Source organism: Talaromyces atroroseus (genome assembly GCF_001907595.1).
Source record: "Talaromyces atroroseus strain IBT 11181 chromosome Unknown scaffold_0, whole genome shotgun sequence".
NCBI classification, from domain to species: Eukaryota; Fungi; Ascomycota; class Eurotiomycetes; order Eurotiales; family Trichocomaceae; genus Talaromyces; species Talaromyces atroroseus.
This window is the reverse complement of record NW_017971432.1, coordinates 1491537-1511800: the sequence shown is the minus strand read 5'-3', so window position 1 is coordinate 1511800 and position 20264 is coordinate 1491537. Positions and strand designations below refer to the sequence as shown.

Genomic DNA, 20264 nt, shown 5'->3' with positions numbered 1-20264 from the left:
ATGGATTGAATTGACTGATGGATGGACAATTTCGGGCTAGAACAGTCACGTGACACAAAACCACTTAACGCGTGCTGAAACACGCGTCGCGTTTCGCGTCTTCCCGCTTTTACTTTGCAAGGGACGACGTAACACAAAATTCGACTTCTTGTCGAAACCGCATCCCGTCTGTCTAGTTTACATATTATAATCCCAACGCAGATATGGATACACGCACCCCTTATGCCCTGAGCGTCCTTGCTCCCAGCCAGGATGGCGCTGATGAATCACGCGTAGCTATCCAAGCTCGCCTTCGAGAATTTGTTCTCGCGTTCCAGCTTGACAACTCGTTCATTTACAGGTGAGACCGAGAGATGATCGCACGCATACTAGCGAATTTGCACGCTTACCAGGGATTTATCACAGAGATCAATTGCGACAGAATGTCCTCATCAAACAGTACTATTGCGACGTCGATATTGCACACTTGATCTCATATAACGAAGAACTTGCTCATAAGCTCACAACTGAACCAGCCGATATCATTCCTTTGGTGGGTTTGGCACACAATTGCAATCTAGAGAGAATACGATTTAATGAACGCTGTTGTATAGTTCGAAGCAGCACTGAAACAATGCACCCAGCACATTGTCTATCCATCCCAAAGGGACGTCAAACTCCCACCTCATCAACTACTCCTCCATTCAAGCGCCTCCCATATCTCTATTCGTGACCTAAACGCCACAAATATCTCTCACCTGGTTCGAATTCCTGGCATTGTGATTGGTGCTTCAACCATTTCCTCAAAAGCCACAGTCATCAGTATCCGGTGCAGGAGCTGTGAACATAATGATAATATAACGGTGGACAGTGGATTTTCCGGTCTGACTCTGCCTAGGAGATGTGGTCGTAAGCGCCAGCCGGAAGAACAGCCAAGCGAACCCTGTCCCCTGGATCCATATGTCATTGTCCATGAGAATTGCCATTTTGTCGATCAGCAAGTCCTTAAGCTCCAAGAAGCTCCGGACCAAGTGCCTGTTGGTGAATTGCCCCGCCACGTGCTCATATCTGCGGACCGGTATTTGGCAAACCGAGTTGTTCCCGGATCGCGCTGCACGGTCATGGGCATCTTTTCTATATACCAATCCAAGGGTGGTGCGAAGGCTGCCGCAGTGGCCATTCGAAACCCTTACTTACGCGCTGTGGGAATCAGTAGCGATGTCGACCATACTTCCAAGGGAGCTGCGACCTTTACCGAAGAAGAGGAGCAAGAATTCCTAGAAATGAGCCGTCGTCCCGATTTATATGAAGCATTTGCACGAAGTATTGCTCCCTCGATCTACGGCAATATGGACATTAAAAAGGCCATTGCTTGCCTACTGATGGGTGGTTCAAAGAAAATTTTGCCAGACGGAATTAAGCTTCGTGGAGATATCAACGTACTATTGCTTGGTGACCCCGGTACTGCAAAGTCTCAGCTACTCAAATTCGTCGAAAAAGCCTCACCTATTGCCATTTATACTTCCGGAAAGGGTTCTTCAGCTGCCGGTCTTACTGCCTCTGTTCAACGCGACTCTACTACACGCGAGTTCTACTTGGAAGGTGGTGCGATGGTTTTAGCCGATGGTGGTGTTGTATGTATTGATGAGTTCGATAAGATGAGAGACGAAGACCGCGTTGCCATTCACGAAGCTATGGAGCAACAAACTATTTCCATTGCCAAAGCTGGTATCACAACTATTCTCAACTCTAGGACCTCTGTCCTAGCAGCCGCGAATCCGATCTTCGGACGTTACGATGATCTGAAGACTCCCGGAGAAAATATCGATTTCCAAACTACTATCTTATCACGTTTCGATATGATTTTTATCGTCCGCGACGACCATGACCGCGGCCGAGACGAACGAATTGCCCGCCATGTGATGGGTATTCACATGGGAGGCAAGGGTACAGAAGAACATACTGAGGCAGAAATCCCGGTGGAGAAGATGAAAAGATACATTAGCTATTGCAAGACGTGAGTCGCTTAACACTTTCCTACATCATTCTAAAGCTAACCACATTTTCATTTAGACGATGCGCTCCTCAGCTGTCGGAGGAAGCAGCAGACAAGCTTTCGTCCCATTTCGTTTCAATTCGCAAACAGGTTCATCGCGCCGAACTTGACGCGAATGCTCGGTCATCCATTCCAATTACGGTTCGTCAATTAGAAGCTATCATTAGAATTACAGAGTCTCTCGCCAAGCTCACATTGTCGCCTGTCGCGACGACGGCTCATGTTGACGAGGCTATCCGATTGTTCCTCGCTTCAACGATGGATGCCGTTACTCAAGGAGAAAACCAGGGTAGTAAAGAACTCATGGAAGAGGTATCCAAGGTTGAAGATGAAGTCAAACGCCGTCTGCCCATTGGCTGGTCCACGAGCTTGGCCACTTTGCGCCGTGAATTCGTTGACGGGCGTGGTTATAGTGAACAAGCTCTTAACCGAGCGTTACTGGTTCTGCAGCGAAGGGACACTATACGAATCCGCTCTGGTGGATCTCAGGTCTATAGGAACGGTGTCTGAGGTCATAATGTAGCTTTGATGATGCTTTTAACGTTGCTATTGAGGAATCTGGTCTTGCATGGTATGTATGTGTATACGTATGGTCGTGAAGAGGTGTTCGGGTTCATCATTTATTCTTCGGTTTTCATTAATGTTGGTAGAGAAATCATGTATCTAGTAATACCCATTGTGGCAGCTTAAACTTCCAAACATTCGAGTAAACAGTGCATCTTGTTTCGATTGCATTTGTTATAACTTCTGCGCAAACTAAGGTCGACAACAACGGAAGACGCCGCTTTCCCTAATCAGGAATAATGTGATTTGATATCGGGCCTACCGTCAACGTCGCCCATAGCTTGGCCTCGCCAACACTCGATTTACACCTATGGCCAAGTCATTGACTTCGCCAGCACCAAACGAAAGCCTTTGATGTCGTCGATGCGCTGCGCGGAAAGTCTTTAGAGCGACTGATCGGTCGATGACCTGCATCTAGGCTACGGCCTTCCCCCTCGAACGAGATGACCTCTTCGAGCCCGCGGAAGTCGTCGATTGACAGCCTGGCTTCTATTGGGTCTTCACCTTCGCTGCAGCAATATCCTCAAACCCAATATGAGTCCCCTCGTATCGCGCCATTACAGCGATTACCGCAGCGGCGGTCGTCTACCGCGAGTTCTCTTGCCAGCATTGGTGGAATCTTGGACGCTTCCCATCGCTCTTCGATCGCAGAGCTAGGTCAAAATGGTGAGTTTATGTGCTACCAATACGATTTCATCTCTTCACCATTATTCCTTAGCGCCAGTTACTTATCCTTTTCAATAGCTATCTCAACTCTTTTGCAACCTCCAATCGTTCGTACCGGACTCGTCGCTCATACCTCAATACCTGCAACGGGCTATAAGCCCCCCACCGCACGAGACATCCCACCAGTCACGCTCACAAATGTACCAAACGTTGAGTCCAAGGCGTTTCAGCCTTATCTTGACCAAGTCGGTTCTTTGTATGATGCTTTTCAACGAGCGAGGGAAGGAAGCGATGAGAACGACTCTCAGTTGGTCAGGAGCAACAAGACTTTGTCTCCCGCCGCGCTCTCCTCAAGACCGGATGAACTCGATGGCCGACGGACACCTGTTCTTGAACGACGTTTGTCTGGGGTGTCTGTAGGTTCACGTGCCCACTCCCCGTTCGACATGCGAGGTAGGAGACGTCCGTCGTACGGCAAAGGCTCGCAAGCAGTGACACCCTTGTCTACAATACCCAACGTTTATTTTGAGGAGGAATTCCATCTTGAGAATCCGCGTACCTTTGACGTTGTCTCCGAAAAGTCAGAAGTGGTGCGACAACCGGCTAAACCCCCCGGGCTTGAGAAGGCTACGAATGGTTCAACGATTGAACCGCCCACTACTGGAAGGAAAGCTCTAGCAACAAACGCGATTTTGCAAGAGAAACTTTCATGGTATATGGATACAGTTGAAATCCATCTAATATCGTCGATCTCCACTGCATCCAAATCATTCTTCACCGCGTTAGGGTCGTTGCGTGAACTTCATGCAGAAGCAGCAGATTCTGTCAAAAGAATCCAGATTCTCCGAAAGGATCTCCATAAAATCGATAAGGAGATGGCAATGGGAGGATTGAAGGTGGTCAAATTGCGTCAACGAAGGCAGAACATTCGGAAACTGGCCGATGCTATGAGCCAGCTCCACGAAGTAGTCGAAGCTGTGACAGAATGCGAGAACATAATAGAACAAGGGGATGTTGAAGAAGCCATTGATGGTTTGGATGAAGTGGGAAGACTGCTGGCTGGCGAACAGGCATCTAGACGTCGCAACCAGAATGATTCTGAGCAAAGGGCACCCGTCAATCTCAGGGGTCTCCATGCACTTCAAGGTGTCGATGACGAGCTGGCAGTGTTGAGACAACGTATTGGAATGAAGTACGAAAGTAGATTCCTGGACGATCTACTAGCAGATCTAAGGCGACATGTGAACAATGTTCCTGCAGATGCAACACTGCATCGTTGGGGTGCATCGTTCCAAAGAAATCGCGGTGGACATAGATCTGCACCATCTATATCACCAGCATATATGTCTTTCGATGCGCAACTTAGGTCAAAACTTCATGCTGAGCTTGTAGGGCTAGGCAGGTCACACCATACAATGCCTGCGGCAACATCTTTCAAAACAGCTGTTTTACGAGAGATGAAAGCACTTATACGAAAACATCTTCCTAGCTCGTCTGACGACGACAATGAATCAATGATGTCTGCATCCACGCACGGTGGACGACAGCTTAGTTCGCAGGAGAAGTCTTCGATTTTGGCTCGAAACTTGCGAGCCCTTGACGCAGACAGTGCTTATGACATGCTTAGACAAATATACACAGGTGTTAGTGAATCTCTGAGGAGGCTTGGAGTCCAGGTAAAGGTGCTTTTGGACATCACTAGCGGTCTTGGAACACAGTCTAGTTCATCTTTGGGTCGATCATCGTCACGCAGTCCAGACCCACAAAACGTGAACGACATTTCTCGATCTCAAGGAAGCGCAGCCGAAGTTGCAGCGGCGCAGGAGGAGATCCTACAAGCTCTAGACATGTCAAGCCTTTTGGGTCAAGCAGTCGATATCGTACAGTCGCAAATCGTCAAGGTGCTCAAAGTGCGGTCGGAACAGACGTCGTATCTTTCGATCGAGGACTTTTTAAGATATTTCAGCCTCAACCGACTTTTCGTTGATGAATGCGAGGCTATCTCGGGCCGTAGTGGGATGTCGGTGAAGACAGTTGTCGACAACCAGATTCGCGATTTCATTGTCAGGTTTAGCGATGGCCAGCGTCAACATATTGTGGAGGTTATGGATGCAGACAAGTGGGATGCTAGAGATTTCGGCGATGCAGAGAATGCTGTGCTCAATAAGGTGCTCCGTGCTAGCACAGCTGACGTCGATTCATGGTTGCAAGTATCCAAGATCTGGGAACCTACAGAGTCGGCAGAATCATCAGCGCCAAATCCCAAAACACAGAATGGGGCTGTTATTAACGGCTCAGGGAAAGAGAAAGCACGGACAGCTAATTTCGACGAGCAGCGATATGTGCTTCCGGAGTCCGCGGTAACAATCTTGAAGAGTATCGAAGAATTTGAGTATCTGATGGCAAATATACCCAGTATGACCCAAGACATTGGCTCCAATCTGGTTGAATGCTTGAAACTATTCAACTCGCGATCCTCGCAATTGATCTTAGGCGCAGGTGCTACTAGAAGCGCTGGGCTCAAGAACATCAACACTAAACATCTAGCCCTCTCTTCTCAAGCGCTCAGTTTTATCGTGGCCCTTATTCCTTACATACGAGAGCTTGTTCGGAGGCATTCATCATCCAGTCAACTCATAGGGGAATTCGACAAGGTGAAAAGGCTGTGCCAGGAGCATCAGAATGGTATCCACGAGAAATTGGTGGATATTATGAGTGGGCGCTCGGCCATTGGTGTGATAGGAATGAAGAAGATAAATTGGGACGCAGAAAGGGATTCCAAGGCTGTCAGCGGTTATATGGAAACCCTGACGAAAGAAACCGCGACATTGCACCGTGTTCTTGTGCGACATCTTCCTGAGTCGACTATCATGATGATCATGGAACCGGTCTTCAAGAGCTACCGGGAGCAGTGGACGACAGCTTTTCGGGAGACGCCTGTTAATACGGAGTCTGGAAGACAGAGGTATGTTTCTAACTTTGTTTTATCTAATTTCCATATGAATACTAATTGAATGACTGAGTAGAATGCTGTCTGATGCCGAGTATTTCAAATCTAAAATGGACAAGATTGACGGATCTGGCGACTTAGGTGATACACTTATTCAAGTTATCAATGCGAAGGCTATCTTCTCTGGGAGAGAAGGCACTAGCACGGTGCAACCGGAAGTGTCTTCATCACCATCACCATCCTCGTCATCACCGCCTGTCCCGGAGAAGGACCAAAAACCTCAGAAAACCGACTCAGAGGTCAAACCAGATGATAAGGGTCAAGAATAATAAATATCTTTTCGCCCACCTTACATATATACCTACCAACATACCCGTATATTCCATCAGAAAACAGCTCTGATAACCCCCCCTCCATTTTTTTCCGGCATAATCATATTGGCATCGTACAGCAAGGAGTATGGTTGATCGTATTGACAGCGATATTTGATTCGATTTTCCTTGTGCTTGATGTCCGTGATCTTTTATTCTATTCTTTTCTCTCAAAGAACGTTGCACATACTTATATTCAACTCTTATCCATGTTAAGATAGTCCGCCTTCGGGGGTGTTAATCGGTATATCATTTGCTTAATATACTCCACATGGTCATATCTCGAATGCAAGTTCCAGTAAATGACTGTCCCAAACCATTTATATGCTCTGCCTAAAGAGATGGCCGGCCACCGACAGACTCAACCTGAACCGACTCGATCGAAATTATTCATACACAATCGTAATAGAAGGTAGGTTATCGATCAATCATCTTTTAAACACCCTGACTCCCCAGCCCCTTTCGCTCGCCCAACGTCTTGGGTTCGTGGCCCCCTTTCCCTGAACCGCTTGCCCTTGGTCCCGCACTTCCTCCACCACTGGCTAGATTGTTTCCGCCTGTTGTCTCTGGGAGATCTGCGGCTTTGTAGGCGCGGTTGATATCGGAGCCCTGTAGATGAGAGACAAGAATTAGACATGCGGGTATGAAAGGGAGAGAGACAACGAGCGAGCTCGCTCAAGAAACAGTGAATGTATATAAACATACCGGGTTTGTGCCATGTGCTTTTGTAGGGCCGTTCTCAATGGCGTTGTCGGATTGAGGGATTCCGTTATCGAATTCGGCTCCGCGAGGCATTTTGTGAAGATGTACTGGTTGAACGCTTGTGTGTATGGATGAATCGAGGAATTGAGCAAGATTTGAGTGAGTTGTAGCTAAGTAAAGTATGAGGTTGGTTGAGGAATGAATTGAAGGTGAGATGCAGAGAGTGAGGTTGGCGGTTAGGCCTTATATATATGCCTGCTCGTTGTCAATGACGTCGGACATACGTCTTCGTTTGCAAGGTACTGGAGCCGCTCCACCAACGGGCAGCATTGGGGCTCTCCGCTATGCAATCATCGAGCCCCGTACTATCAGCAGCGGTGGAGATTGACCATAATTGCACTGCGTCATGTTTACTTCTCCGTGGTTGTGTTCGCTTTCCGATTTGGGCGTCGTGAGCCCTAACTAAGGGCTACCTAGCGGATACACCTAGTATTCTGCCAGGCACCATACATAACTCATCAAACTATATTAACTAATTGCTAGATCAACAATGCATAACTACATCCTAGATCAAAGTAATACAGATGCAACAGCACAAAAACGAAAAGTGAAACCACACTAGCTGTACACGTGGAATAGTCATGAGAATGCAAATGAGTTGCCAACGGACATCGATGGTACGCAAGGCAGTTGAAAGAGCCAAGACAAAAGACCGTGAGCCGGTAATATAATCAGGTTAGTTCCTCATACTTTCTGAAACAGAACGCTAAGAACGGAAGTGAAGACAAAGCACTGCTAGAGACGATGTGAAAGGCTAAATGATAATGGATACAGGGAAGCGAGAAAAAGAAGAATGGTCCAAAGAACTAATTGCCATTCAACGAGATCGAATCGAGAGGCGATTGAGGACGGTCGCTCGACCCCTTGGTCCTGAGTGTCAGGGGGTACGGAAAGTCATCTGGCTCTTCCTCCTCACTGCAAAACGTATCAGCGATCTCGATAAATACGTAACAGTCGGGAAATAAATCACTTACGGCAGTTTCCACGCAATGTAATCCTCCGTACTTAACCCCTCTCGGCCTTCCTGCAACGAACCAAAGTCTCCAGGAGTCATCATTCCAGTACGATCACGTGGTGATCCTGGGACCGAGAGTGGTCGAGAGATCTTTTGGGCCGTGCTGCCAATATAGTCGCTGAAATCCTCCTCGGCATCAAATGATGTAGGGTAAGCTGTACGTAATATATCAGTAAAAAGGATCACGCTATCCTGCAGAGAAGATAAAAACGTACCTCTCCTCAAAGCCAATTGCCGCGCCTTGACATATTCAAGTCCCATACGTTTCCAATCAAGCAAGTCACTGAGTCGTTCGGTTCGGTTCCGTTGATTGATACGTTGGCGCCGACTCTTGGATGCAAACTCAAACATGAAATCAGAGAGCTGGTTGACCGAATCATCAACTCCCTTGGACCGTCGGTCCACAATATGAATACCGTAGTCAGATGAATTCTCGATGAGTTCCTCCATGTAGCAGCCAAAGCCAGATAAGTTTGTTGTTATGCTGGGAACACCCATGACCGTACATTCCGCCGGAGTATAGCCCCATGGTTCGTAATACGAAGGGAAAATTCCCATGTGCGTACCTCGTACAAAGTCGTCATAATCGAGCGGCAGGACGGGATTGGCCGAGTTCAGAAACTCTGGGTGGAAGATAACTTTGACTCGGTCTGAAGGATGATTGAAGAGCTGAACGCGACGCAACTGGTTCAGAATCGGGTCTTCTGAGTCGTTGACCATGTTGTGTGTTACAATTGGAGGTAAAGTGTTGCGTTTCAATGCAAAAAGCCGACGGCGCAAGAGAACTCGATCTTGGCTAGTGATAAGGTCCTTTTCATCGGGCATGTTGTCCCCGTCCTTCCAGGAAAGACATCGTTCAAAGAGTCGCCGACCAATGCCTTTCTCAACCATCTCCAAAGTATCTCGCAGAGATTTAACAACAGCCTGGCCCTTCAAGGCCTCTACTGTCAGTGACGAAGTTTGAGCTGGCATGATGATAAAGGCAACCACAGTAGTCTTTGAGCCGCTTGTCTTAAGGCGATGGTTAAGCCGTGCCAGTGATTCAACGAACATGTCCACACCCTTGTTACGATACTCGTAACGACCAGCAGTGAAGAAGTAGAGTGTATTTTCCAGGTCAAAGTCCATATGCCCGTAAAAGTGCCCCCGGACAAAATCATGGATTTTCTCCTTGGCTTGCGAGTGCAGGTTCTGGAATTCGTGCATGGCAGAGAATTTCTTCACGTTCAACCCGTTAGGTAGGACACCGTCGGGTTTCCTCTTCAGCAGGTGCTCACTTTCAAAAGCAGTAATGTGTGATACAGTTGTGAAGACATCAGCAGAGTGGGCTGCCGCTCTCTCAATGCAGTATCGATGGTAGATACCACGTTTCCCGGCCTCGGCATCAACATCAAAATATTGAAGGTTGTTGTAGAAGTCAACAGACCCAGCACAAAGATAACGACCCAAGAGAGTCGCATGTGTAGTGAAAATAGTTGTCAAGTCCATATGTCGTTTTTTGGTCAAAGGGAGGGCAACTCCAGCAAGCCATTCATGAAAATGGGCAACCACGGCTCGTTTTGACTCGTGCGCAATGTACTGGAAGGTTAAAAAAAAGTCCGCCTGTTAGTTGGTTTGAAAAGCTACTGAATTCTATCGGGATTTACCTCTCCAAGAAACCATGCTACCAGGTATCCGAAGACAATTGCTTCGTTGGACTCATGATCTCCTTCAGGCGAAGGGATACCAGCAATATTCCAGAGATCCCCCTTCCATTCATTCAGGTAGCGGTAGCCCGTTCCAGTATCAATAAGCAGCACTCGAGGAGCTCCCTCAATGAGCCAACGTCCGTAGATCATTTCAATACCACGTTCCTTCATAGACGCAATTGTGTCAACCATAGCCTGATTTGTCGGTTCCAGGACTTCGACTTCGACAGCTGCCTACAAACGAGCGTTAGCCCTGATAGCAGCACTTTTCTGTTTCTGTATGCTGAAATCCCTTGATCCAGTATAAAACTCACAGAAGCCCTATTCCAGGGACCGATGAGTGTGTAACGTTCGCCATACTCAGCCGTGGTGACAGGAGCTTTGGATTTCAACACCGAATAGATGCCTCCCACTGTAGACGACAGATCAAGAAGTCAGAAACAATCAATCCATGCAATGATCACAAAATAGCAAAGGGACAAAGCCAAACCTCGATTGGCGACTTCGGTTGCCACTTCGAAAAGAGCATGATTCCTCGTGTCCCGCCTGGGCGTGTCCGTGCCGTTAGTAGCCATTGATATTTGAAGTCCGAAGAGCGGCTGAAGACAGGCCAGAGAGCAAGTAACTAAATCGAAGAGGGATGGAAAGAGAAGTGAAAGGAGGTTGGACGTGGATTCCAGCAGCAGTGGCAGGAGCTCGTAGGAGCAATTGGGAAGAAGGAGGGGAAACAAGCGGAAGAGGTGGGGAAGCAGAACAGAGAAGAAGAAAGAACAAAAAGTCAATGCAACTGTTGCTTGGGGCTTGTGACTCTCCAAAGGCGAAGAATCAAAGTTGGGTGAGGCTGGTGCTCTGACCTGCGGTGGTCCCGGGGATGTCTGCGGGGAGCGCAGCTTGTCTTCGTCCGGGGCCGCTTTAGCTTGGGGTATGGGCATGCCTTGGAACGCGTATCGCGGTATTACCATTACCTAGCAGCGCAACACAGACCGCGATGTATGGTAACAATATACGTATTATTACCACTAGGATCTAATGCCCTACGTCATAGCACATGATTAGGTCTGTCGCTTGTTTCCAGGTAACTATGTCTATAGCAATGACATATAGCAATGGCTATGCTATGAGTATCTACTTGAGTATGTAGCTAACAAACAATTATTTGTCCAAGACCGAGTCAATCTTACACTGCGAATAAGCATTGCGATCTTTAAACGTCCTTCTGCTCCCCGCACGCTTCTCCACGGTTGATCTTAGAGCTTCCCAGGCTATGTGTGGGGTGGGAGGGGGGTGCTACTACGCTACACAGTGTATCGAGCATTGACGTGACTATCGCATGCCTTCACCTTCACAGGAGTGCGATTTTCGTAGTCGCCTAGCTAGATACGTTACCATACGTAGATAGTTGATTAGTTAAGTCGCGATGTAGCAGCAGTCAGACCACAGGATGCAAACAGCACAAACACCGGAGATGGCAGATCAAAGTTCAAACAAAATAAACACTGCAAACTTGCCACATACGGCCTAGCGCTGGAGATAAGCCCGTTTCCCGAGAACAAACATTGGCTTGCATGGTTTGATGATGCTTACGATGTGCCATGGCATTGCAATATTTAAGAAGTCGCATACTCCCATTGCATGCAATGGAGGATTACACACATCATCCAGATAAAACATGCCATTTGGCCGTACTATTACCACGACAAGTCCAAGATTGATTCTATGCCAATCACGGCTTCGATCGGTTCCTACCCATATCTTGTCATATCAACACTTGCGTGCTTCCCTTCACCCCAAAGCCAAATTCCACGCTTGTGCCAATTTCAGGACAGCAGACGCAATGGCGACAGACACAATGAAGGCCGTCGTGATTCGCACCAAAGGCGGTCCGGAAGTGCTTAAAGTCGAGGAACGCCCAGTCCCCAAGGCCGAACCTGGTCAGGTCCTCATTCGCGTCAAAGCGTTTGGCCTCAACCGCTCAGAGATGTTCACCCGTCAGGGACATTCTCCTGGTGTTGATTTCCCCAGAATTTTAGGCATCGAAGCTACTGGTATCGTGGAGCACGCTCCAGGCGGCGAGTTCGAAAAGGGGCAGATTGTCATGACCGCCATGGGTGGAATGGGCCGTCAGTTTGATGGCGGATATGCTCAGTACACTGTTGTGCCGATAAATCAAGTAAAAGCTATCACGACACCAACAAAGCTTGGATGGGATGTTCTTGGGGCCATGCCTGAAATGTTTAACACCGCTTATGGTGCTATAACAAAGTCGTTGCAGGTGACAAAGGGGGATCGTTTGCTCATAAGAGGTGGAACGACGTCAGTCGGCCTCGCTGCGCTGGGGATTGCCAAGGGGCTTGGTGCACATGTGGCTACCACAAGTCGACGAGCTGATAGAGAACAATTGCTACGCGAATACGGCGCCGATGATTTCTTCGTCGACGACGGCGCCATTGCAGCGCAGATCAAAGATCAAGACAAGAAATATAATAAAGTCCTCGAACTAGTCGGCACAGTCAGCTTGAAGGACTCTCTTCAATGTGCATCAAAGGGTGGAATCGTCAGTCAGGTCGGCATCGTGGGCAATCTGTGGACGCTCGACAATATGAATCCGATGGAGTTTATCCCGCGATACGTTCATTTAACTGTTTTCGGTGGCTGGATTGAGGAGTTCATGGACACCCCTTTTGATGATATTATTCAGCAGGTGGAGGCTGGCAAGCTTAAAATCAAAGTGGGCAAGGTGTTCCATATCGACCAGATTGCTGAGGCACACCAGTGCATGGACGATAATTTGGCCGAGGGGAAGATTGTCGTTCTGACGGACTGATTTAGATGCTGATATTGTGACAAATGCTTATATATATATATCTAATTGCCGAGATGTAATGAACTATACGTATTCTTTGAATAAATACATATATGTGTCGACAATATGCCTTCATTGTATATGAAGTAGATCGCCCAAAGAATGACCTAGAGACCAATAATAGACTGTGAACAGCAGGATGCAAGACTCTTTGTTAGAAATTCTATGGACATCCGCTTCAGTTCTGGCTATATACTGCCCACGCTAAATAACAACGGAGAAAGGGATGCGAGGCAATTTGTTTTATGCAGAGGTATAGGAAAATAAACACACAAACACACAAATTTCAACCCGAAATTGTCACTTAGCAAGCCATCGTTAAGCTTATTTGCTGCGCTTGTAAATCTTATCGAGGAAAGCCGAGAAGATCTCTTTCTTGAGACCCTCGGATTCATCGACAGCGGAAATTTGGCGACGCAGGTTGCCGACACGCTCTTCCTCAAAGTTCAGGTAATGTTGCTCCAGCTTAAGGTCGTTGTAGAGAGCCTTGACCTTAGCTTCTAGAGCGCTGTCCTTGCGGCCGTATGCTTCGTTAAGAAGCTGGCGTTGCTCCGGCGTTACCATTGTCAAGGCCTGGTTGACGAGCCACGAGCATTTGTTGTCTTGGATATCTGTGCCAATCTTGCCAATAGTCTCAGGCAATCCGAAGGCGTCGAGGTAGTCGTCCTGGATCTGAAAGTATTCACCAAGAGGGATGAGAATATCCTCGCACTGCTTCAAGTTGTTAGGCGTGGCAAGTTGTAGATAATGTAAAGCCAGCGTGACGGGGAGATAGAAGCTGTAGTATGCAGTCTTGTACTTGACAATGAAAGTGTATTTCTCCATCGAGAAGTTATCCAAGTCAACCTTGTCTTCGGGGGCGGTGATCAAGTCGCACAATTGTCCGAGCTCGGTCTGGTAGGTGGTCTCGTGAAAGAGCTCGAGGAGGTCCACATAGGCAGGGTGCGAGCGGAAGTACTTCTTGAGGATGACATAGATTGCACTTTCCAGCATAAATGCGTCGTTAATAGCAATCAACCCAACGCCTTCTTGTCGGTACCAGCAAGGCTGTCCTCGGCGGGTGATTGAGCTGTCCATGATATCGTCGCTGACTAGGAAAAATGCCTGGAGGAGCTCCGTGAACCATCCAAGTAGAGCGAGGTGTTTCAATTCGTCTGCCGTTAGAGGTCGACCGAGCAGAATGCTGGCGGTATCTGGTACTGACATCCCTCGATTCATCTTACCACCGACGATGTTGGCTTTGAGAGACTATGCAGGGAAAACCGGTCACGTCAGCAAGAAACAAAATAGAGCGTACATGGCCTCACTTACAGCCTCAAACCATTGTCGGGCATTTTCTGGCAGTTTGTATTGCTCAGTTGATTGGATAATTTCCTCAATAAGGGGGGCAACAAAAGCCTCGAACTCGGAACGCGAGATGCGGGTGGCCATGATGAGTTCTTTCTATTTTCCTTCTTTCCTTTCCTTTATATAGAACAAAGGAGACTGCGCGAATCGCAAAGTCAATTCAATTGCAGGTTGAAGCTCGAGTTGACAACAATCTTCGGCCTGCGGCGGTGGAGGGGTCAAATGGCAACACCACGCACTATTCCCGATCAGGGCTAAGCCCGAGTCCTGGATCCGTTCATCCAATCAAATGGAAATAATACAAGGGGGAGGCCCACAACGCTAATTTTATACTACAACCAACCAAGCGCATACATTCAAAGTACATACAACCAGGCATAGGAAACGCATATAAACGTGCGTTGAGATTAACTAGTAACTGATCTGCACAGACATCGCAAATGAGTGGCCTTAGGGTTATTTGGAATACTGCAAGGAGCTAACAATGACACGTATTCATGGCACCCTTACTCTTTGGTATGTCTTCCAAGGTTGGTGATGGATTGGCACTGTTGGGAGGCCTTACATGCTTGGTTGATCACTGGTGCTCGATTTCCTCTTGTGTTTGAAACCGCTTATGGGATTGGAAGAAGGCCGTACAAAGAATACGTAAATATACGAGCTTTTGTTTGAAAATAATTATAGGCATTACATAGTCCAGGGCAATGGGACAGCCAAGTACACTGGATAACTGCCTTGCTACCGCTTGGATTTGCGAATCTTATCTATAAAGCAACAGTCAGGCTAATTCAGTGAATAATACCTAGCATGATAATTTTAGGAAGGCCAAACGTGATCCGAGGGTGTCTCCCCACGGAGTATCTTCGCCCATAACGTAAACGCACTGGCGTCCACTTGTGATATACCGCTCCCAGTTTCGTGGAAAAAGGATTGGTTCAAAATTGCATCGGAAATCTTTGATGCCATTAAGTGGCCGTCTTGGATATTTGACTGATCAAAGACGACGAGAGAATATTTAGGGCAGGTATCAGGCCATGAACTCGGCTTTTTGGCCAAAAATGCTCCAATCGTCTGGGTTTTTGACTCAAACTCTAGATTCAATGGCATGTTTTGCATGACAGAAATGTTCACTTGTCCATATCTCTCAGAAGTAGACACTCTGATCAACCGCTCAGTATACTGTAGGGTACCAAGAAGGTCTCTCATCTGCGGTGTGCTTTTCTTCCATTCGTACTGCGGTCTACCCCTTTCAAAACTGGCATAATTTTTGCATAGATAGAGATGAAGGTGTGATATGCCACTTTTGGCCGATCTCTCGCCACAAAGATCTCTCAAAAAACGAGTGACTTTGAGAAAGTTGCTCCTGGTGCATCTGAGCTCTCCCCTGTAATTGTTTATTACAGGACGGTTAATACCACAGATCCATGCTAAGTTCTCAATTGCAGTCGATGAGGCCATTATGCATGTCAGCTTTCGTACTAGCTCCCAATCGTGCCGCCGGAAGTAAGACTCAAAAGAAAAATGAGCAATGACAGAATCATCATCGAGATCGCTATTGTATGGTTCTTGTGTATCATTGGCGCCGGTCCACCATGCTCCTAGGCGGCGAATCGTACTTCTCCTCGTCAAGACTTGGGTTTGTCCACAGAAAAGCATAACGAGTTTTCCAGCCGCCTGGGCAACATCTGAGGTAGTAGATGGCGATGTTAACAATGTGATTAAATCGCCATGCGCTTCAGGAAGACTCAACGTTTGAAACAAGAATATAACGTTGTTTGCATGTTTAATTACGGCGTGCTGAGTCCAAGTCTCGGCTGATGTTTCTTCGCTCACATCCTCGTGGTCTGAGTCCACCATTTCCACATCTGACACCGTCAGCGTGTCCAAAGAGATAACACCAGTATCAGTTGTTGTGCTTGGGTTAGAAGTCACTTCAGTGGGGGAATCCGAGTCGCTATGAGTTACGATATCTTCATTCTGGTTCACAGCCGAGTCATTAGGCGATACAGAACGAATGGGGTTCTCATTAGAATCATCCTCGACCCGGAAAGTTGCCGAATCGCTATCACCAGCCGAGAAATACCCGTCACTTTGATTTGGAGATGTCTCTTCTCCTGAAAATGGATTATAAGAAATGAGGCTGTCTGCGGGTGTAATACCTCTTGAGTCTGATACAGCAGCCGCAAAACATCTCATGATTTCTTTTCGATAAATATCGCGCGCCCAGTCACATATCATATCAACGAGAAAAAGGAGTTGTAACGCACTATCCTCACGAAGGACACTTCCATGCCAAAGATCAATAATTCGCTAGTGACTGTAAGCAAACTGAACGAGCGAAACTCGGCGTGAATTTGGAACTTACTGTTTTGGCGCCGTCAGGAACACAAGCGTATATTCTCCACTCATCGCCTTGGTTGGCCATGAACCAGATTAGAGGATTGAACTGCACATCTGCCGGGGTTGGGATATTCTTCTGAATATTGAGCAACGTTCTTAGCGGAAAGGCGCTTTGCTCTTCAACTGAGGTAAAGCCTGGACATCCGTGTTCGGGTTTGGCCTCCAGTAAAAGGAACGGAAAGGAAGGACTGAAGTTCTTCTTAAAAGGCGTATCTAGAATGTCAGGTTTCATCGACAGCAAGCTTTGAAGTTTCGCTGTTTGCCGCAGTCCGATGACATTGTCGGGCTTCTGAACTCCTAGTTCTTTTGTTCCGTATTCAGGAACCGAGTCATCAATCACAGGCTCATCGCTTCGATAAAGAAAAGGCGACTGTAACGTGTTTGCTGACTGGCAGTTCTCTGCATCAGTAGATGGCCCGGAAATCGCTGTTGCATGGCTTGCCTTACCTGATTCCTCACTCTGTCTACATGTCTACAGCTGCAAAGTACGGTCCTAGCCCTCTTGGCCCGTAGTTTCTCCGCTGCTAATGGGCAAAAGGGATCGAGTCGGAATTTAGAAACCCACCGTTTCTTGCGGCAATGATCACTAATTGATTTTCCAGTCAATCCAATGCTTTCTTAGAGGAGGACGGCGTCTTCTCTTCTTTACCAGGGAAGATCGGTGAGAAAACGACCGAGCACTTGACTCTCGGTGTGTAATCTCCAGGTTGACTCATTGGCCAGGGAATTTCTCATGTCGTATGCAACGCGAATAAGGTTTGCTACTCGATCGGTGATAGGGGCGAGGGGATCGTTGGTTTCATTCTCCTCAGTGGTTAGGAAGCTCACGTATCTTTCGTATTTGACATCTTCAATGTCTCGAATCTTTTGAAAGATTGGCACGTATTGACGTGGCCACTGGCGAGGTGCTATGGGCCCATCGAAGACAATGTCATATGCCTTGATGAGATTCTGCCTCTCACACATACGGTCCTTGACCGATTTCTTGGTTTTCGGAGCCATGGCTGATATGCGCTCAGAGAGTATGATGCGTTTGGAGAATGGAGTTGCGAGGGTAAGATGTATACCCAAGGTAGAGGAGGGGCTCCGACTTCAGAAGTGATGCGCCACACGGGTTTAGCCTAGTTAGCTAACTACATAACTACCTACTTAACTAGTTACGCCAGACGAGGCTGACTCAGAAAAGCGCATCTAGTTAACTAAATATTTGCCCCCAGTGATCGATTGGACTATCATGTAGGAAACAGGCCGGACGGGCAAGAATGATAAGTAATCTACGAATACGATGCGATGGGATCATTATCTTATATACATACCGCAGATGTCAGGTTCGGAACATAGAATTCAGCTTCTAGTCTAAGACAACAATAGCTTTACTAATCAGACAAAAGTCTGGCACTTCAGGGTCTTCCCCAAGGATGTCAAGCTTATAGTCCACAACTCCCTGCCGTGGGAGTTGCTGCACATAAATAGCCGGGAGAAGACAGGCCTGTATAGATTCGGAGGTTTTTGACGACATCACCGCGCTGTCTCCATGCTTGGTCTCAGCAATCATGGAACGTTTATCGAAACATTTACCGTGACAGTGCAGCACAAGGGAAAACAACCCAGTGCTAGAGAGTAGGTCCCCCTTCAGTCTAAGAGCACGCTTGAAAATATCTGTAAGCCTTTTCTCCCGTCTTGCACTTTCTTTGACCCCCTCGCCCCAAGTATGAAAGCCCTCTGTCGATCGACGAGGAAGCTCTCTAGCTTTGGGGATTAAAGGTGCGAGAGCATCAGACAACATCGATGCCAACTCTTTGGCTCTGGCGGGAATGACATGATTTAGGTAATAATCGCTACCAAATAGCAGCTTGTTAGCTGCTATATCAACATTCCTCACCGCATTAGTGCCGTCTGTAACCACCCTATGTCAGCGCGGATGTCACCTGTGTTGGACCCCAAAGACTCACCTATGCTTGATATGTGCTGCCGATACATGGTTAGAAGCAGCGATGAGTTTGCTACTGTGGACTCAAAATCCGTTGCAAAAACCCACTCACACAAAGCCGCAGCAATCAATGCGCAAATAATAGCCTGGAGACCATTCTTTTCCAGTACTACCTTCAATGTATCACAGTGAATTGGGGAGGAAAAACTGATTCCCAGAGATTTCCCGAGGAGACTTCGAAGATTATCTTCATGGTCTAGATCGGGCGTTCTCACTGTGAGATTATCATCGTATGAAAGTAGTATTTTCTTCGTTTCGTAATGGATAGCATAGATAGCCTCCTGGATGTCGTCTGGCTTGGGAACGTGGTGCTCGTCGGCGGATAATCGGGAAAACTCGGCGTTTTGTCTCCTTTCGCTCAGGGAGTGCCGCAGCGTTTCTATCTGCCTCTCTTGTTGGTATAGGAGTTTTCTTTCTGCTGGGTTATTCTCAGAAAGGGCATAGTTTAAGCACTTCACGTCGTCAGCGTATTGTGCGCACCTGCGCTGGCATTCTCTCAACGACGTCTCCAGAGAAGAATTAATGGTGTGCATCTGTGAACCTAGATGCTCACGGTCTTTCCTCAGCCGAGTCAGTTCCTCTTTTAGGTCCTTGACTTCCTCTTCGAGACTTTTCATTTTGGACTCTGAAAAGATACTGTCAAGGCTTTGTTTTGGTCTTTTACACCAGCCGGAATTGCTAGCCGATGTTGCATTCAAATTTAGCGATGCACCGTCGCTCTGAGGGACAGGTGAAAGGGGGTCGTCGTCCGTGGACATGTCGGTACTGTCGGGGACCATCACGCGTATGGTAGGATTTGGAGGGATAGGAGTTTCTCTATCACCTTCTTCATGCTTCGGGCTAAGCGTGCGATTTGGCGCAGTGTGAGAGCTCTTCAAGTCCGTCAGCAACAAGCATCCCAGACGGCAGAACCACAGTCTTCAGACATACCTGACCTGCGAGTTGATTCCTCCTCGCAAGCGGGCTTTGCCTCGGGGATAGATGGAAACGCGGTTTCTTGGTGGAGAGCAGCCGGCCTGGAGAGGGAGATTCTGGTATCTCAGTGCGTTTCCTGGCTTGCGGTTGCGAAGAACCAAGGCCACGCGATGTACTTCTCGTTACTCTGTCCTGACTGTGCATATGCATCACATATTCATCATCTAACTGCTGTTTGAGACGACGGACATGCCCTTCATGCGGATAGTCCGACAAGACTCTAAGGCCTTCAGTAAATATCGTCCCTCTTCGGCGCTTCCGCGTCGTTTGACTTTGTATCTCTTTCAACTTATCTTCGACCTGCGAGCTAGTTAATCGCCTGGACCTATCCTGCCACAGATGCTGTGCGATTGCCTCGACATTTCTCACACGGTCCAGCTCTCCTTGGCCAATGCGAAACTCGAGAAAGGCGAGCATTGAGCATTCGTCGTCGATATTCCATGCCACTCTCGACTTTTTATGCTTGCGAGGCATGGTTGAGGAGCCAGTGATGCAACAAAACCAGAAAAGCAGCTGTTTACCCAAAAGCATGCACCTCGGGCGGTAGTAAACGTGATGAGGTGCTGCTGCACCGGGAAGAGGCCGGATGCTTACCAGACGACCCTCCAGCCACCACATTCACTACGCACAGCGTTGCA

At 47.7% G+C, this 20264-nt stretch overlaps 7 protein-coding genes across 7 annotated transcripts; 2 read left to right on the top strand and 5 right to left on the bottom strand.

The window, feature by feature from the left end:
- Window positions 1-203: 203 nt before the first annotated feature.
- On the top strand, window positions 204-6544 carry UA08_00540 (hypothetical protein; the record flags this gene model as incomplete). Its single annotated transcript, XM_020260358.1, has 8 exons — window positions 204-340; window positions 406-532; window positions 594-1996; window positions 2053-2524; window positions 2590-2606; window positions 3018-3265; window positions 3344-6230; window positions 6292-6544. 8 exons carry the CDS (start codon window positions 204-206, stop codon window positions 6542-6544), a joined length of 5544 nt encoding a protein of 1847 aa, XP_020123973.1.
- Window positions 6545-7021: 477 nt separating this feature from the next.
- On the bottom strand, window positions 7022-7381 carry UA08_00539 (hypothetical protein; the record flags this gene model as incomplete). Its single annotated transcript, XM_020260356.1, has 2 exons — window positions 7022-7195; window positions 7292-7381. The coding sequence occupies 2 exons, from the start codon at window positions 7379-7381 to the stop codon at window positions 7022-7024; spliced, it is 264 nt and encodes an 87-aa protein (XP_020124295.1).
- A 773-nt stretch (window positions 7382-8154) lies between these two features.
- UA08_00538 (Glycogen) lies at window positions 8155-10983 on the bottom strand (the record flags this gene model as incomplete). The annotated part of the gene is made up of 6 exons (XM_020260355.1): window positions 8155-8263; window positions 8323-8518; window positions 8579-9941; window positions 10010-10285; window positions 10366-10463; window positions 10542-10983. The coding sequence occupies 6 exons, from the start codon at window positions 10981-10983 to the stop codon at window positions 8155-8157; spliced, it is 2484 nt and encodes an 827-aa protein (XP_020124296.1).
- Window positions 10984-11885: 902 nt separating this feature from the next.
- UA08_00537 (hypothetical protein) lies at window positions 11886-12875 on the top strand (the record flags this gene model as incomplete). Its single annotated transcript, XM_020260354.1, has 1 exon — window positions 11886-12875. One exon carries the CDS (start codon window positions 11886-11888, stop codon window positions 12873-12875), a length of 990 nt encoding a protein of 329 aa, XP_020124299.1.
- A 363-nt stretch (window positions 12876-13238) lies between these two features.
- UA08_00536 (Farnesyl pyrophosphate synthase) lies at window positions 13239-14345 on the bottom strand (the record flags this gene model as incomplete). Its single annotated transcript, XM_020260353.1, has 2 exons — window positions 13239-14162; window positions 14226-14345. 2 exons carry the CDS (start codon window positions 14343-14345, stop codon window positions 13239-13241), a joined length of 1044 nt encoding a protein of 347 aa, XP_020124300.1.
- Window positions 14346-15077: 732 nt separating this feature from the next.
- On the bottom strand, window positions 15078-17663 carry UA08_00535 (hypothetical protein; the record flags this gene model as incomplete). The annotated part of the gene is made up of 4 exons (XM_020260352.1): window positions 15078-16571; window positions 16627-17121; window positions 17151-17247; window positions 17311-17663. 4 exons carry the CDS (start codon window positions 17661-17663, stop codon window positions 15078-15080), a joined length of 2439 nt encoding a protein of 812 aa, XP_020124297.1.
- Window positions 17664-18012: 349 nt separating this feature from the next.
- Window positions 18013-20043, bottom strand: UA08_00534 (hypothetical protein; the record flags this gene model as incomplete). Its single annotated transcript, XM_020260351.1, has 4 exons — window positions 18013-18499; window positions 18614-18629; window positions 18704-19523; window positions 19582-20043. 4 exons carry the CDS (start codon window positions 20041-20043, stop codon window positions 18013-18015), a joined length of 1785 nt encoding a protein of 594 aa, XP_020124298.1.
- Between the last annotated feature and the right edge of the window lie 221 nt (window positions 20044-20264).